Genomic DNA, 15,998 nt, shown 5'->3' on the forward strand with positions numbered 1-15,998 from the left:
GCGGCAGGGGCGGCCACCATGGAGTTCCGCCAGGAGGAGTTTCGGAAGCTGGCGGGTCGCGCCCTCGGGCGGCTGCACCGGTGAGCCTGGGGGGATCGTGGGGTGTGAAGAGTGTGGGTCGGAGGGGGCGCTGACTCCCACTGGGGACAGACGGACAGAGGGACAGGCGGTCCTGGGAGGCGCGTGCGTGCCGGGTCCACCCATCCACCCGGGTCCGACGGTGCGGTCCTCCCGTGCGCTCGCGTCCAGTACCGCTCATTTTTCTACAGCTCACCCACTCGGGCTCCGCTCTTACCCTGGGACTGGATATCCGCCCCCCGCGTCTCTGCCCACCTGCCCGGGTCTCCTTGTCCCCCCCACCTTTGCACCCCTGCCTCGGATGTCTCTTTCCTTTTATCTCTGGGTCTCTGTCCTCTCTTCTCTGGGTCTCTGTCCCCGGTCTGGGATCGGTCCCCCGCCTCCGGCTTTCTGGTCATCGCTTCCACTAAATCTCTCCCAGCCGCTGACTCGGAGCCTCTCCACCTTTTCTCTGAGTCCCATTTCTTGGGGTCTCTGCCCGCCTCTGTCTCTGGATCTCTGTGGCTTTCTCTGGGTTGCTCTGTCTTCGTCCCGAGTCTGTCCTTTCTCCGGGTCTTTCTGCGTTTCTGTCTGTCAGGGTGTTTAATCTGCAGCTAAAGCGGATTGGGGCCCATTGGCCCTTGTCCTTGAGGGGGGTTAAGCTGGGAGGAAGAAGCCGGGGTGTCCTGGGTCCCTGGTTGGGGGAAGGGAGTTGCAAGCTGAAAAATTAGGCCTGTGAAACAGGACAGACTTCCCAGAGGATGCAGGTTGGAGCAGTAAGGGACTTCCTCCCACCCATGGCAATGACCCCAGCAACCTGGGTGTCCCTCACAGGTACTCTGGACATCGCCCCATCTCTCACCCCCAACCCCAGCTTTGGCTCCGAGTCAGAAAAATTACTCAGCTGCGGAAAAACCTAAAAATATCTGGCCACAGAGCAGGGAGGAGACGCCTAGTCAGCGCCTTGCCCCTGCTGCCCTGCCCTCGGACCCTGTCCCCAGACCCTGTCCCCTTGGCCCCTCCGCCCTGACCCCACCTTTGGTGACCCTCAGTCCATCTCACTAGGCCGTCTGAATCCTTTCCTAAGTCTAACACAAGTCCTGCTTGCTGCAGGTCACCTGCTAGCTCCAGAATTACCCCACCCTGTAGTAACAGGAGAGATGGGAGTCAGTCTGGGAGGAAGGTGGCCGGAGGGAGGAGGCGAGGCGGAAGGATGGTGCAGTGTGGGGAGGGCGGTGGAGGGGGAGCTAAGATAACTTCACCCCTTCTTTTTCCAATTTTCCAGCCCCTCCCCACCCTTTTTCTCGCCTCCTTTCACGAGTTTCTCAAAATACATCAGTGCGAAGTCAGGAGAGCGGGAGAGACGTGCAGACAGCGGGGGCTGGGGGCAGCAGCAGAGGGGTGCGCGCCTCGCCCCTCCCTGAGTCTCTGCTTCTCAGCTGCTCATCTGGGCTGCGTTTCTCTGTCCATCGCAGCCTCGTCCTCACCTCTCTGAGGGTCCCCTGGGAGCCCAGAGACCCCCCCCCCCGGAGTGCACAGCCTCGGCCAGGACAGTCAGCCAAAGCCGGGGCATGGGGTTCCCTTATAGCTGGGGAGGGGGGAAGCCCTGCGCTGGACACAGCATAGTGTCCCATTAACTCTCCGGACCAAACTGGGAAACTGAGCCCCAGCTTGGAAGCGAGGGGATCAGTGACTGAGTATGAGCCCCATCACTGCAACCCAGATCAGTTTCTCCCACAGCCTGGGGCAGAGGCTGCAGATTTTCCTGGGGATGTGTAATGTTGGTGTAGGCCTCAGACTCTCTCGGACCAGGAAACAGGCGGGAGCCCAGGGCAGTTTAGGACAAGGACATAGGGGAGGGGGCACAGGAGCCAGGTCCTACTGAGAGCCAGGAAGGGATCAGGCCCCTCTGCATGCTCGCGCATGACCTTGGCCATGACACTTCTGCTTTCTCAGCTGAACACTGGCAAGATAAGAGAGAACCAAAAGGACATACGGGCACCAGGTGTGATGGTGCATGGCTGTGATCCCAGCACTTGGGAGGCTGAGGCAGGAGGATCTCCGTGAGGCCAACCTGGGCTACATAGTGAGATTTTTAAAAAAAAATTTTTTTGTGGGTACTGGGAGTTGAACTCAGGACCTTGCGCTTGCCAGGCAGGCATATGCCGCTGAGCTGTATCCCCCTCCTGAGACCTTGTATCAGCAAACAAAAAGACATAAGGGGACAGAGACCTGGAGATTGGACAGAGATCCTGAGAGAGGGCAATGAGGACTCCTCTTAATGTTGGTTTTTCCCTCAGCACCAAGTTTCCCAGCCTGAGTTTGGGTATCTCAGGCAGGGAGGGGTCTCCCTGCAGGCTTTCCCCTCTGGCTGTCATCCGCATCCCTGGTCTTACCTTACTGTCACCTTGGCCTTCCCCCTTCAGTAAGTTGCATGTCTTCTCTTGCCCCCATTCTATAGATGTGGAATACTGAGACCCTAGCTCATAAGCAGCGAACACCAAATTCCAAGGGCTGCCATCACTTCTTGAGTTTCAGGGTCAAATGTCATCAGTAGCACCATGGGCCAAAGGTTTATCTCACTTGCTGGCATATTCTGATGGGGGTTTGAGGGTTGTTCATGTCCCCCGTATAGGACTCATTCTGCTGGCTTCTGTTCTCCCTCTGCCTCTGCCCCCCTCTCAGGGTCTCATTCCTCTTCCCCTTGGCGCTGTCCACACCTCCCTCTCCTCCCACCCCTTTCCTTAACTGCCCCTCCACCGCCTTAGGTTCTCCGGTGGTGAGGGGCGGCTGCGTTCTCCAATCTCCCCCCTCCCTCCCCCCAGACCGTCTGGCTGTTCTTTCCTCCCCCGTCCCAGTCTCCCTCGCCTCCATCTGTTCCAGCCCCTTCCTGGGCTCCAGCCCGATACCCTGGCTGCCTACCCGCCTCGGAGTGGGCCACACCTCACACATCCCGCTCCCAGCCTGCGTCTCCTGTCTCCTCATCGCTCCATCTCTCAGCCCTGTGGGGCTCTTCGCCGCCCTCTGCAGCTGTGTCCTGTCCGCGGGGTTTCTGTCCCTACCTCTCTCTTCATCTCTGTCTCTCTCTGGGTCCCTGTCGCACTCTTTTTGGGTTTCAGTACCCCCTTCTCCCTGGGTCCCCCCATTTTTCCCTCCTTCTGTGTCTCTGTCTCTGTCTCTGTGGAAGCCCCCTCTCTGTTACTCTCCTCTCCCTACCGCACCTCTCTCTCCCCGCAGCCTCTCCCTGGGTCTGAGGTGGCCTCCAAGTGGCCTATCCATCATCTCAGACTCCATCCTGCACGCAGAGCGGGCGGGGGCGAGAGCCACTCTGGGGAATGAGCCAATCTCCCTACCAGGGCCATCTGTCCCCTGCCAGGACACCACCCGCCACTCTCCCTCCCTGCCCCCTAGGCCGACAACCTGAACTCCGAGCTCCCCAGGGATGCCCAGGCTGGGCGGCTGGATTCCAGGGCCCGCTGCCCCGTCCCCACCCCCGCAGCCCCCGGGACGGGCTTCGGGTGGCCTCCATGGCGTCAGTTGTCGGTAGCCCCACACCTGGGCCCGCAGCAGGCAGGGCACGCCCTGGGGGCGGCAGAGGGCGGTATATATAGCAGACCTGGCTGGGAAGCAGCTGTTCTTCTGACACCTTTGTTGAGGCTTCTCCTTAGCACCTTTCGCTTCCTCAAATAGACTCGATCAGGGAGAGGGGGCTGGGGAATCTCTGGGCCTTGGGGTGGGGGTGGGGGGCGCAGGCTCTGGATCCCAACGCTGGCGATGGCAGGATCAGAGAAAGGGGGCTGGGATCCTGAATTCCTGCTTTGAGGGGGCTGGACCTGGGGTGGAGAGTCCTGGAACCTGGGAGAAGACAGCCTTGGGACCTGGGCTTCTGGGGAGGACGAGGCTGTGGGCTTAGAATTCAGGGTCCTGAAGAGCGGGAGGGCTTCCCCTGGACGCCTGTGTTGCGGGAGAAGCGGGCTGGGGGCCCGGCCTGCTCAGTTCTTCACTCTTGCCGCAGCCTCCTGGAGAAGCGGCAGGAAGGCGCGGAGACGCTGGAGCTGAGCGCTGACGGGCGCCCGGTGACCACGCAGACCCGGGACCCGCCGGTGGTGGACTGCACCTGCTTTGGCCTCCCTCGCCGCTACATTATCGCCATCATGAGTGGTCTGGGCTTCTGCATCAGCTTTGGCATCCGCTGCAACCTGGGCGTGGCCATCGTCTCCATGGTCAACAACAGCACGACCCACCGCGGGGGCCACGTGGTGGTGCAGGTAGCTGCCGGCGGGGCCACGCCCACTGACGTCACGCCCGCCCTCACACCGTCCCGGCCACGCCCCTTCACCCACCGCCTAGCTGCCCCGCCCACCCGTGATGCCCTTCGGCTGCGACCTCCCCTCTGGGCGCCTCTTAAGCTCCGCCCCGATCCAAATGAAGCTCCGCCCCTATTTCGGGTCCTGGATTCAGAAAAGTAGACTCTGCCCCACCATTAGGCCCCCTACGTTTACTTCCGTTCCATTTTGAACCTACCAGCGATTTCGCTCAGGCTTTTGCCCGATGCTCATGTTCCTGGGTCACATCTGCTTAATCCCAATCCCAAATGCCTCCCTGCATTTTGATCCTGGCTTCCTTTTGGAGGCACTGAGGATGGAACCTTTGCGCATGCTAAGCAAGCGCTCAACCGCTGAGCTACATCCCTAGCCCTTTTGGGTTCGAGACAGCGGCTCCCGAAATGGCCCAATTTGGCCTCCTACCTCAGCCTCCCCAGTAGGTGTGATTACAGGTGTACGCCGGGCTGATTCTGGCTTTTCTGAAGCCTTGCTGCCACTATTCAAAGTCCTGCGGCATGGCAGAATTTCCACTGTTAAGCTCAGTACTGTAGAAGCCACTTGGCCTATCTGAATCCCGTCCTTGTCTTCCTTCCAATCAGTACGATCCCTAATTTAGCTGCTTCTTGTCCCTGCCTTGACCCTACCCAGGGAGAGTTCATAAACTGGAGAGAAGTGGAATAAGAGAGCCACCCTGTACACAGGTCTTGAGACATTCAGGGAGGGGGCCTGAGGCAGGAAGCAGGCCGCACCAGGCATTTAGGCAGCCACAGGCCTCGTTCTTAAGGCGGTAGCACTGGCCCTAGCATTTTGAAGAGCAGAGTTGTTGACTGAGGGTGGTGGCACGAGCCCTGATTGGCAAGTGCTTTGGAAGCGTGAGACAGTCCTTGATGATTGGCTGAGGTTCTACGTCTGCGGGTTGCTGACTGGTGAAGGGCAGAGCCTTGGGGCAGGGCTGCTGATTTAATGCGCCTTTTCATCCACAGCAAGCCCAGTTCTCCTGGGACCCAGAAACTGTCGGCCTCATACATGGCTCTTTTTTCTGGGGCTACATTGTCACTCAGATTCCCGGAGGATTTATCTGCCAAAAATTCGCAGCCAACAGGTACCTTGGTGGGTCCTCAAGATGGGTAGGAGCTACAGTTGTGCGGGTGGAGTGAGTGTGATTTTCAATGGGGGAGGTCTGATTTCGAGAAAATGGGAGGGGTCGGGCTGGGGTGGGGCTTACATTGGGCCAGGTAGGAGTCCCCCCAGGAGGTGGTGTGGTAAGGGTGGCGGGTAGCTGGACCCGTTTCTTTCACCTTCACGTCAGGGTTTTCGGCTTTGCCATTGTGGCCACCTCCACGCTAAACATGCTGATCCCGTCGGCCGCTCGCGTCCACTATGGCTGTGTCATCTTCGTGAGGATCCTGCAGGGGTTGGTAGAGGTAAAGCCCAGCCTCATAAGACCCGGCCCGCCCCCTGACCCGCCCTTTTCTCGTTGACCTGAGTGTTCTCCTCCCCAGGGGGTCACGTACCCCGCATGCCATGGGATCTGGAGCAAATGGGCCCCACCCTTAGAACGGAGTCGCCTGGCCACGACAGCCTTTTGCGGTAAGAGGAAGAGAGAGGGGACACAGCTCCTGCGAGTGAGGAAAGGGCCTGCGGCCTGTACCTCTGTGTCGCAGAAAGGCGAGGGCTGGGGGGTCTTTCTTCAAGGATCAAGGGAAGATGGGCGCGTTCTCTGTTCACCCGCGCCCCATTAGGTTCCTATGCTGGGGCAGTGGTCGCGATGCCTCTCGCTGGGGTCCTGGTGCAGTATTCGGGATGGAGCTCTGTTTTCTACGTCTACGGTGAGGGACCCGGACGCCTGGTTCCGGGTGGCTCTGGGGCAGAGCGGGACCCGTTGTCACTCTGCTCCCGTCCCCCTCCTGACCACCCCCAGGCAGCTTCGGGATCTTCTGGTACCTGTTTTGGTTGCTCGTCTCCTACGAGTCCCCTGCCCTGCACCCCAGCATCTCGGAGGAGGAGCGCAAGTACATCGAGGACGCCATCGGCGAGAGCGCCAAGCTCATGAACCCCCTCACGGTCCGGGCAGAGTCTGCGAGGAGGGGCGGGGGCACAGTGGGGCTCGAGCCTGCACCCTATGTAGATCCTGGCAGGGTCCTCCACACTCTCAGAGGAGACAGGACTGAACCGAAGAAAGAGGTGGGGGGAGGTAGAGTGGAACCTGAGAGCCTGATAGCGCCTGGTGGAGAGCTTGGCAGTGGTGGAGGAAACTAGAAGCACGGTTGAGGTTTGGTCAAAAGCAGCGGGGACCGGATTAGAATGTGGGGATTTGAATGTGGCCGCACCTGGTGGCACACACCTGTGATCCCAGCACTTGGGAGGGGGAGGCAGGGGCATCACAGGCAGGATCACAGATTCCAGGGCAGCCGGCGCTACACAGTGATTCAAGGCCAACCTGGAATACAGAGGGAGGCCCTGTCTCAAAAAACTAGTCCTTTGGGTGAGTGAGGATGCACTTGAGGGGTGTGATTGAATAGTAAGAGACTCCTGGGCTCCCATTTATGGGTCACTGAGGGTTACTGTGGGGCCCAGACACCTTCGAACCTGAGGGGTCACTGCGAGCCCGGCGCCAGTCCTGCAGCCGTGAACTGTCAAGGTGAGATTGCCGGGGACCTGAAGCCCACGGCGAGAATCAGGAAGGAGATGGCGACGCCCGTGGAGTCCCTGAAGTCTCAGTGAGATCAGGGTCCCTGGGTCTTTGAGCGAGTCTAGTGAGGTCCCCAAGGGACCTGGCGAAGTCCCCGGCCCTGGGCTCCGTCTTAGCAGCCCCTTCCACCCCCAGAAGTTTAACACCCCCTGGCGGCGCTTCTTCACGTCCATGCCGGTCTACGCCATCATTGTGGCCAACTTCTGCCGCAGCTGGACGTTCTACCTGCTCCTCATCTCCCAGCCCGCCTACTTTGAAGAAGTGTTCGGCTTCGAGATCAGCAAGGTAGGGCCCAGTAGGAGGACAGGAGACCGGAGCGGGGCCTGCACGGCGACGCAGGGAGCAGAGGCCCGAGTGGCAGCCCCTGACGCCCTCTCCGCAGCCGTGTACCCTGCTCCTGTAGGTAGGCCTGGTTTCGGCGCTGCCCCACCTGGTCATGACCATCATCGTGCCCATTGGCGGCCAGATTGCCGACTTCCTGCGGAGCCGCCGCATCATGTCCACCACCAACGTGCGCAAGCTGATGAACTGTGGTGGTGAGTGGGCGTGGCCTGGGCGTGGCCGAGGGCGGAGCAGCCCCCGGGGCAGAACCAATGGGGGCCGAGGGGTGGGGTATGATCAGAACCTTGGTCAAAGGCGAAGCTGATTGGACAGAGCTAGGGTGAGGGCGGGGCTGCACCGAGGAGATTCCCCCCTGCCCCCACCCCCGAGTCAGGCTGAGGCCACAGCCCGGAATGGTCTGAAGGGCGATCCAGCTGAGGGTGTGGGGGTGAGGCTTGCACGGGGCTGCGCGGAGCAGGCCATGGATAGGGAGAAAGAGGGGCTGTGAGTGGGAGCAGAGAGGAAAGGTGAGAAGGTGCACAGATCGGGCTTGGATTCTGGATCTTCAGCACTGGGGCCAAAGAGGGCCCGCATGGGGCACAGGTGCTGGGATCGTGGGCGGAGCTGCTGGAATGAGGGGCGATACCTGGGACTGGGGGCGCTCAGCAGACCCGGCCCTCTGCAGGCTTCGGCATGGAAGCCACGCTTCTGCTGGTGGTCGGCTACTCGCACTCCAAGGGCGTCGCCATCTCCTTCCTGGTTCTCGCCGTGGGCTTCAGCGGCTTCGCCATCTCGGGTGAGAAGCACAGATCTGCAGCTGGGGGGCTCTGCTCAGCTCGGGACGGGGCTCCCGGCCTCGCAAAGGTGCACCCACGGAGGGTGGCAGGAGCGTCCTAGTGTGATGCCGCCTGCTTTTCTCCCGCCAGGGTTCAACGTGAACCACCTGGACATCGCACCGCGCTACGCCAGCATCCTCATGGGCATCTCCAACGGCGTGGGCACGCTGTCGGGCATGGTGTGCCCCATCATCGTGGGCGCCATGACCAAGCACAAGGTGGGCGCCCGCCGGCCCTGCGGCACCCCGCTTCCCTGGTGCCTTCTCTGACCCCATCCCTGTGGTCCCCCCACAGACGCGGGAGGAGTGGCAGTACGTGTTCCTCATCGCCTCCCTGGTGCACTATGGGGGCGTCATCTTCTACGGGGTCTTCGCTTCCGGAGAGAAGCAGCCGTGGGCCGAGCCAGAGGAGATGAGTGAGGAGAAGTGTGGCTTCGTTGGCCACGACCAGCTGGCTGGCAGTGACGAGAGTGACATGGAGGACGAGGCTGAGCCTCCTGGGGCTCCTCCTGCCCCACCTCCTTCCTATGGGGCTATACACAGCACAGTTCAGCCCCCGAGGCCCCCACCCCCTGTCCGGGACTACTGACCATGTGCCTCCCACTGAATGGCAGTTTCCAGGACCTCCATTCCACACAACTCTGGCCTGAGTAACAGTGTCAAGGGACCCCAGTCCTCTGTTCTGCTTCAGGCCTAAGAAGTACTATTCCTTGTTCCCAGTGCTGTCAAAACCTCTTCCCTTCCCAACTGCCTCTCAGGGGTAGTGAAGCCGCAGACTGGTGGTTTCAAGGATACCCAAATTCCCTAAAGTTTCCCTTCTCAATTTGTGCTGCCTCAGTGGTTTCAAATCTCTCCTTTCAGGGCTTTATTTGAATGGACAGTTCAACCTTGTACTGTTGTGGTTTTGAGGCAACTCCTTCTTTCCTCTGACCCCAGGGATTCTCAGGCTGACCCCTGAAATTACTCAGCACCCCCTCTCAGAAAAGTTCAAGGTCCTCCTCTAGAAGTTCCAAATCTCTCCTGACTCCGTTCTGCATCTTCCAGGTTGGGTTCACCAACCACCCATCCCCGCCATTCCAGGGATTGATTCTCACCAGCGTTTCTGAGGGAAAATGGCGGTTTCAAGCCCCCCAGCCCCTAGCGGGTTCTGCTGAAGCACCAGGTCCCCGTCTTATCCCTAGCTTTGTGCCATGCCTAGGGGAAAAAACCAAAACGGCCGTTTTGATAATATGCCTCTCTCCACCCCATGCACTTTCTTTGACACAGTTTTCAGGTCTAAATAGTGGCTGCTGAAGTCTATTAATTCAGTGGTTTGAAGCCACCACCTTTGACTTCCCTCTGGTGGTTTCTAGATGCCCCTCTTCTGCCCAGTTCCTTGCACTTTATTCTCCCGGGTGGTTTCAGACTACCCTCAGTTTCTCAGTGGCCATTTGTTGTGTCCCTAAGGGGCTAAATGACTTAAAAATCTGGGATTCTTCCCCTCTCACACAACCCCCCCTTCAGCCTAGAATTTGGGAACATATGTAGAAGTCGCAGAATCCCAGGAAAGAGAAGGGGGCGGGGAGAGGGGTGTTCATCTTCGGGCAGGGCTGTGTCTTGGTGTCTCTGTCTCTGTGACTGTAAATCCTGCCCAACCCCACTCCCAATAAAATGCTTTGGTCTACACTGAGTGATCACTGGCTCTGGGTCTCACGAGTGCTGGCCCCAGCCCCCTCTCTCAGACCAGGCGTCCCAGCTCCTAGCCCTTTCCTCTCTCCAGAGAGAAAGTCAAGCCCCTAATCCTCAATGCCAATAGACTCCAAAGCCAGTGGGACCCCCCCACCCCCCCACCCCCGCCAAGGAGGCATAGTCATGCAGACATCTGGTTTATTCAGCCTTGTTCTCCAATTGCACGAAAGCATCTGTGTGCTGGGCCCTTTATCCAAGAGGCCCACTAAGTAGCAAAGAATCCGGGAGGACAGGATGCAAGAGTCTCCTCTCTCTTGGGAATGTGCAGGCTTGGAGGCACCAACGGGGCTCATACGAAGTTGTTGGGGAGCGTTTCGGGGGACAGTGGTTCTAGGCGCTGGGGACGTCCCCCGCGGGGCGGTGGGGGGAGCTTGGGTGGCAGTGGGGGTGTGGGCGGCGGCTGCTTGGTGGAGATGTGCGAAGGGACCCAGGCGTCTGGCGCATAAAAGTAGAAGTCGTAGGGCTCCTTCGGAGCGTCCAGATGCATAACTGTGGGAGCAAAGGGAGAGTCATCCCCAGCCGATCGAGCCTGTCCCACTGCTAGGCCTCTGGCCAATGAGGAGCCCAGGAGAGGGGATTCAGGTCATCCCGGGAACTGGGTTTGTAAAGAAAAGCGGGAGGCCCCTTGAATAAATGAGGAGGTGTGGGGAGCTGCGGAGGGCGGGGTTTAAGGCGAGGGGCGGGGCTTCGGGCGGCCTGCACTCGGGATTGGCTGGGTCCGCTCAGGGACCCGCGGCTCCGGGCTCCCGGCAGGTTTCACCTGCGCTAGCGGAGGACCTGCGCGCGTGCATGACATCTCGGGTCATTAGGGCCAGACGTGATCACGGAGGGGCCAAGACTTTCACTGACTGAATGGCGGACCTGTACTTTATTTCTGGCGCCAGAAAGTGGCCAGCGAGAGCAGGGCGAGGAAACAAGCGGGTGATCAAGGGAACGCAGCGCTCACCAGGTTCGTCTCCGCCGTCCGGGAGCCGGCGGTGTGCGAAGGGCCGGTGGCGGGCAGCCCGCCGGTAGAGACACCACAGCAGCAGGGCGATGAGGATGAACAGCCCAGTCCCAGCGAAGAACAGGCACAGGGCGCCTCCAGTCGAGCCGCGCGGGCGCCCCACCAGAGTCACGCCTGAGGAAGGAGCCCAGTGATTCGAAACCCTAGCCCGCTCCTCCCTCAGACCCACCTCCGATCCCGCCGCTCACCCGTCTCTTTCACGTGCTCCACCACGATGATAGTGTTCACTCTTTCACCCCGGCTGCGCCGCTGCGGAGCCCGAGGGGTCGCCGGGAGCAGCTGACTAGGGGGCTCTGGAGGAGCAGGGGGCCCCACAATCCGGGCTGAGGGCGGAGGGGTGCTTGGGGTGCTTGGGCCTTTGGGGTCAGAGTTTGGGGAGGCCTTCGGCTCAAGGGTCCCTGGAGAATCTGAGGTGGGCGGGCGAGAGGCGTCAGGCTGGGTGGCCGAGAGGGAGGGGTGGGGACTTAGGCGCAGCTCACCGAGGGCGGGGGCCGCGTCCTTGAAAGGTGCAGGGGTTTCAGGGTCGAGGGCGGAGGTTTTAGGGATCTCGGTTGCATCCTGATGGTGGGCTGTGGGGAGCTCTGTCTGGGGCATCTCGGTGGGACTGGGGTGACGGGCCCCCTGAGACTCTGGAAGCAGGGTCTCAGCGGGGTCAGGCCGGAAGGTCAGGGGGACTTGAGAGTTCGAGATGTCAGTGGTGCCAAGATCATGGGTTTCTGGAGATTCGGTGTCAAGAGGCTTGGTGGGGTCAGGGCTGTTAACGTGTGAGATTTCTGTCGTGTTAAGTGTGGGGACCTCTGGGGGCTGGTGTGTGGTCTGCACAGGGTGAGTATTTAGGGTCTCAGGATATTGTGAGGGTGTTGGTTTTGAGGGACTAGGTTTGGGGGTTTCAGAAGATCCGGGGCGTGAGGCGTCTGTCAGGGCAGGATCGGGGGTCTCGGGGGGCTCTGGGTGTGTTGCTCTGGAGGGGTTCGTGTGGCGGCTGTCCGGGGATTCTGATACTGAGGTTGTGAGTGGGTCAGGCTGGGAGGTCTCAGGAGACTGTGGGTGTGGGGTGTCTAGGAGATCAGGCCTGGGGGTCTCAGTGGCCTCAAGGGGGGTGGTCTCAGGGGAAACTGCATGAGGCATATTGGGGGGCTCAGGACGAACAGTTCCAGGGAATTGCAGGTTAGGCCAGTCTCCAGTGGTGTTTTCAGAAGCGCCAGGGGAGGTCACCTCGGGGTGGCCCATCCCCTGGAAATGGGAGCCCGTGGGCGGAGAGGCTGAAGGTGCGGCCTGGGAGCCCAGGAGGGCGAGGAGGAAGACCAGGAGGAAGAGGATCCGACTGAAGAATTTCATAGCGCTGGATGCCTCTAGCTGGGAGGGGAGGTGGGAAGGACAGGTCAAACCCAAAGCCTCCCGGAGTCCCGCCCACTCCTCGAGGCCCCGCCCACACCCCAGGCCCCTCCGAGGTACTGGTTCCCAGGTGAACAGGTCCTTCAGGGCCCTGCTTGGCGCCAGAGAAGGGCGCAGAGCCCCGCTACAACGGCTGGAGCTGGGGGTCAGTATCAAAGGGAGGCAGGGGCGCCGGCTTCTTGGGAGGCGCAGATACTTCCCTGGTTTCCCCAGAAAAATTGGGGAAGTATAATGTCTTTCTAAGCCCGCAGAAATCCTGGACTAGTTTTGGATGGTGTCAGATCTCTAGGGCGCAGGGGTCACCTTCATCTCCCAGGGCCCCCAAGACACTAGACTCAAGGTTCTTTACACGACAGAAGGCTCAGAAGGAAGGGCTGGGGCTGGCGTCTGGAGCCTGAGGGAGGAGCGAGACTCTTGGCCCCAGGGTAGGGAGGTTGCTGGGGGTTCAGGCTCCTAGGTCCCCCAGGGAGAGGGGCTGGGGGTCTACATCCCTGGTTCTTTCCAGAGCTGAGCAACCTGGGGGTTCAGATGCCTGCACTTTCCTAGGAGTGAGGCTGGGGGACCTGGGTCGTGATTCTGGGGCCTGAGCTGCAAGGAGTTGAGGAGCTCTAAGTCCTCCAGCAACAGAGGCCTGGACTTTATAGCCTGCTGCGGGAACTCTGGGCTCCCTGTTAACTCAGGATGCAGCAGACCCTCAGCATCCCGGGGCTGATCTGAACACACACACAATCTGTGGGAAGGTGGAGGCGGCAGCGCCTGTATGGGACAGCATCGCTGGGGGCCTGGGGTCTCTTACCTGCTCAGTGGGGTCCAAGGTAGCAGCAGGTGAACGGAGCTGGATGCAGAAACAGGTGAACGCCGCAGACTGTCTCCAGGTGGGGCAGCATAGGGTCCCATAGGTGCACAGGTGACGCACCTGACCCTCTCCCTTGGGATCCTGGGAGCCTAGCAACACACTGAGGCTCTTAAAGGGACAGGGATGGAGGCCATCTTTGAAACCAAGGATTCTCTGTCCTCTCCTCCCAAGCTCAGGGGTCCAGGTCCCTGGTTCCTTGCTACTTTAGCTCCCCTGAGCCAGGGCCCCAGCTCCCTCTGCTCAGACCCGGGAGGCTGGGCCTCCAGCCCCTCCTGTCTCTGAACACAGGAATCCAGATCTCTGGCCCCTCCTTTTCCAGCTCCACCTTGTCTCATCCAGTCGTAGGCCTAGGAGTCCAAGCTCGGTCTCCCTCCTCTCTGGGGCACTAGAAGTCCAAGTTCCCATGGCCTAGATTGTCCTGTCCTTTAGGACTTCTGACCTTTGCCCACATCTGGGTGTAGAAGTCCCCTTTTAGTCAGGTGTGGTGGTATACACCTGTAATCCCTGCACTCAGGAGGCTGAAGCAGGAGGATTGCCATGAGTTTGAGGCCAGGCTGGGCTACATAGTGAAATCCTGTCTCAAAATGAAACAATAAACTGTAAGAGTCAGTTTGTGGATTGGGCTTCATCGTCACAATATCCCAACTCTGCCCAGAACTCAGGGTCCTTGTCTGTGTCCCTGCTTCACGGCGCCTTCCAGGCTGAGTTTGCGAGTTTGCCCTTCATCTCACCTGTCCATAGAGCCCTGCCACAGGTGCTCTTTGCCACCTCTGGCCTCTTCTTTCTCCCAGCTCTCCTGTCTCGCTGGCCTCTCCCTGCCGGGCTGGCGCTAGGCCTCTGTCCTGTCTGCCCGAGAGCTTTTCCTCTGCGCCTCCATCTCCTTCTCTCTTTTCCTTTTATTTTTTTTTTTTTAATTTTTTTTTTTTTTTGCTCTGCTGCTCCCTTCTTTCTTCATCCCTTCGCTTCCTTGGTCCCTGACTCTGTCCCTCCGCTGGTTATCCCTTCCCTTTGTGCCTGTCCCCGTCACCAGTCCGCAGCGCTTCCTCTCTTGCGTTTCCTTCTCTCTCTGTCTCTGACTTCTGCTCTCCTGGTCCCTCCACAGCCTCTATTTTTATCCCTCTGACACACCCCCTGTGACCACCTCTCTGTCTGTCTCTCCCCTCCCTCCTCTGAGGTCCCAGCTCCTGGTCCCAATTAGTTGGTGGCGGCCAAGCAGTGGCAAGGCCCCCACCCCCGGCTCCTCATTACCGCCAGCGGCTCCTAATGAGCCTGGGGGGGAGGTGACCCTGCGCCCCCGGCCCGGCCTGCGTCACTGCCCAGTGCGGGGGCTGAGGAGGCCATATAAGGGGGCTGCCCGCGTCGCTGCCCAGCACACTGCGCGGTAGGGGGCCCTGCGGGCGGCCTGGGGGTGGGCGGCTGGCGGGGCCTGGATCTGGGCTCGGATGCGGACTTCAGCCCTTCCTCTCCCCACAGGTGATGGAGCCTCGCCAGGTGTCCAGGGGCCCCGGCATGCGGCTGTTGCTGCTCCTGCTCCTGCTCGTGCCCTGGGGCACCCGCACCGCCTCGGGTGTCGCTCTGCCCCTCGCGGGGGTCCTCAGGTAGGTGCCAGGCCCAGGACTCCCGTGGGAGAGTGGGGACCCGGAGAAAAGGGAACAAGAGACCCAAAGAGAGGGCCAAGAGATCCAGAGGGGAGGGCACAGTGTGACCCGGCGTGGAGGGGGAAGGAGAGGTAGGCGGGGGAGCCCGCAGGAGAAGGATGCGGGGAGAGACGTGGGCGAGGCGCGGAGACTTGGGCACTGATTCATTCTTGGTGCCCGCGGGCTGGGTTCTCCTGCGCCAGGCCGCGAGCTGAGCGCCAGGCACGGACCAGGATCGGGATCGGCCTGGGTCCTCGGGGCGCTCCGAACCGAGGGAGCAGAGGGAGCCGGAGGGAAACTAAGGGAGGGGAGGCGGAGCCCCTGCCCAGGTGCAGTAACCGGGCTCGGAGTTAGACTGCAGGGAGAACCGGCGGGCGGGCCCGGGCGCGCAGTAACCCGGCCTCCCCGTGTCCGCGCAGCCCCCGCACCTCCCGCCAGGCCCGGGCGGGTCCGGCCAACCGGGTGTCGGTGTCGCGGCGCAGCCTGGCGCTGGCGGACGACGCGGCCTTCCGGGAGCGCGCGCGGCTGCTGGCCGCCCTCGAGCGCCGCCACTGGCTGAACTCGTACATGCACCGGTTGCTGCTGCTGGACGCGCCCTGAGCCATCAATAAAGACTACTCGCCCGCGCGGTCTCCTGCGCCTCTGTGTGTGGGGTCTGCACCTCCCGCTCTTGGCATCTCACCCTTCAGTACCCCCTCCTTTAAAAACAGGGTCTCGCTGTGTAGCCTAGGCTGCCCTTAAAACTAGCAGTGATCCTCCTGCCTCGGCCTCCTGAGTGCTGGAAGGACGCCACCACATCCAGTTCTCGATTCTTCGGGCTGCAAAACGCTTCCCTTCTTAATTACCCTGCCCTTTTTCTCTGCTTGATTTCCCCATGACTTCCTTTTCCGTCTGCCTTCAGGTCTCCTTTCTCTCTCCTTCAGCTCTCATTTTCTGTTTTGTTGTCCCCTTGTCGCCTCTAGACGTCTCCTTAGGAACGCAGCTTCTAAACCTCTCTGCGCCTCCTTTCCCTCGTTTGTTATGAGGATTAAATCACATCCTGTACTGTACAGTGCTTCAGCAGAGCCCGAAGCGCAGAAAAATCCTTTAATTAGAAGCTTTTCCTCCTGGCTCACATCAGCCTCTTCAGGGCTTTGTGACTGCGAG

General features: G+C 60.4%; 3 protein-coding genes across 4 annotated transcripts; 2 read left to right on the plus strand and 1 right to left on the minus strand.

The window, feature by feature from the left end:
• Positions 1–6: 6 nt before the first annotated feature.
• Positions 7–9,899, plus strand: Slc17a7 (solute carrier family 17 (vesicular glutamate transporter), member 7). Its single transcript, XM_005412884.1, has 12 exons — positions 7–80; positions 4,073–4,325; positions 5,366–5,484; positions 5,692–5,806; positions 5,885–5,972; positions 6,125–6,211; positions 6,304–6,446; positions 7,210–7,359; positions 7,478–7,610; positions 8,081–8,191; positions 8,322–8,449; positions 8,526–9,899. The coding sequence occupies exons 1-12, from the start codon at positions 19–21 to the stop codon at positions 8,817–8,819; spliced, it is 1,683 nt and encodes a 560-aa protein (XP_005412941.1). The 5' UTR covers positions 7–18; the 3' UTR covers positions 8,820–9,899.
• Positions 9,900–10,088: 189 nt separating this feature from the next.
• Positions 10,089–15,757, minus strand: Gfy (golgi-associated, olfactory signaling regulator). Its single transcript, XM_005412887.2, has 5 exons — positions 15,698–15,757; positions 13,156–13,323; positions 11,153–12,320; positions 10,905–11,078; positions 10,089–10,447 (listed from the first exon to the last, which is right to left on the minus strand). The coding sequence occupies exons 3-5, from the start codon at positions 12,300–12,302 to the stop codon at positions 10,248–10,250; spliced, it is 1,524 nt and encodes a 507-aa protein (XP_005412944.1). The 5' UTR covers positions 12,303–12,320; positions 13,156–13,323; positions 15,698–15,757; the 3' UTR covers positions 10,089–10,247.
• Pth2 (parathyroid hormone 2) lies at positions 10,791–15,706 on the plus strand. 2 transcript variants are annotated; one of them, XM_005412886.2, is made up of 3 exons: positions 10,791–10,907; positions 14,689–14,813; positions 15,272–15,706. In XM_005412886.2, exons 2-3 carry the CDS (start codon positions 14,692–14,694, stop codon positions 15,450–15,452), a joined length of 303 nt encoding a protein of 100 aa, XP_005412943.1. In that variant the 5' UTR covers positions 10,791–10,907; positions 14,689–14,691; the 3' UTR covers positions 15,453–15,706. The 2 variants fall into 2 exon arrangements, with proteins under 2 accessions (XP_005412943.1, XP_013364503.1); XM_013509049.1 differs by lacking the exon at positions 10,791–10,907 and adding an exon at positions 13,314–14,596.
• Positions 15,758–15,998: the final 241 nt, after the last annotated feature.

The sequence above is a fragment of the Chinchilla lanigera genome, unplaced genomic scaffold (assembly GCF_000276665.1).
Source record: "Chinchilla lanigera isolate Chin_1 unplaced genomic scaffold, ChiLan1.0 scaffold00158, whole genome shotgun sequence".
In the NCBI taxonomy this organism is placed as follows: Eukaryota; Metazoa; Chordata; class Mammalia; order Rodentia; family Chinchillidae; genus Chinchilla; species Chinchilla lanigera.

Bases quoted from the DNA above. Each gene is read 5' to 3' on its own strand.
- Pth2 (XM_005412886.2), top strand. From the start codon at position 14,692: ATGGAGCCTCGCCAGGTGTCCAGGGGCCCCGGCATGCGGCTGTTGCTG. The intron at 14,814-15,271 runs GTAGGTGCCAGG...GTGTCCGCGCAG, and splicing joins CCCCTCGCGGGGGTCCTCAG to CCCCCGCACCTCCCGCCAGG.
- Slc17a7 (XM_005412884.1), top strand. From the start codon at position 19: ATGGAGTTCCGCCAGGAGGAGTTTCGGAAGCTGGCGGGTCGCGCCCTC. The intron at 6,447-7,209 runs GTCCGGGCAGAG...TTCCACCCCCAG, and splicing joins AGCTCATGAACCCCCTCACG to AAGTTTAACACCCCCTGGCG. The intron at 8,450-8,525 runs GTGGGCGCCCGC...GTCCCCCCACAG, and splicing joins GCGCCATGACCAAGCACAAG to ACGCGGGAGGAGTGGCAGTA.
- Gfy (XM_005412887.2), bottom strand. From the start codon at position 12,302: ATGAAATTCTTCAGTCGGATCCTCTTCCTCCTGGTCTTCCTCCTCGCC. The intron at 11,079-11,152 runs GTGAGCGGCGGG...CTCCTTCCTCAG, and splicing joins GGAGCACGTGAAAGAGACGG to GCGTGACTCTGGTGGGGCGC. The intron at 10,448-10,904 runs GTGAGCGCTGCG...TTGCTCCCACAG, and splicing joins GGACGGCGGAGACGAACCTG to TTATGCATCTGGACGCTCCG.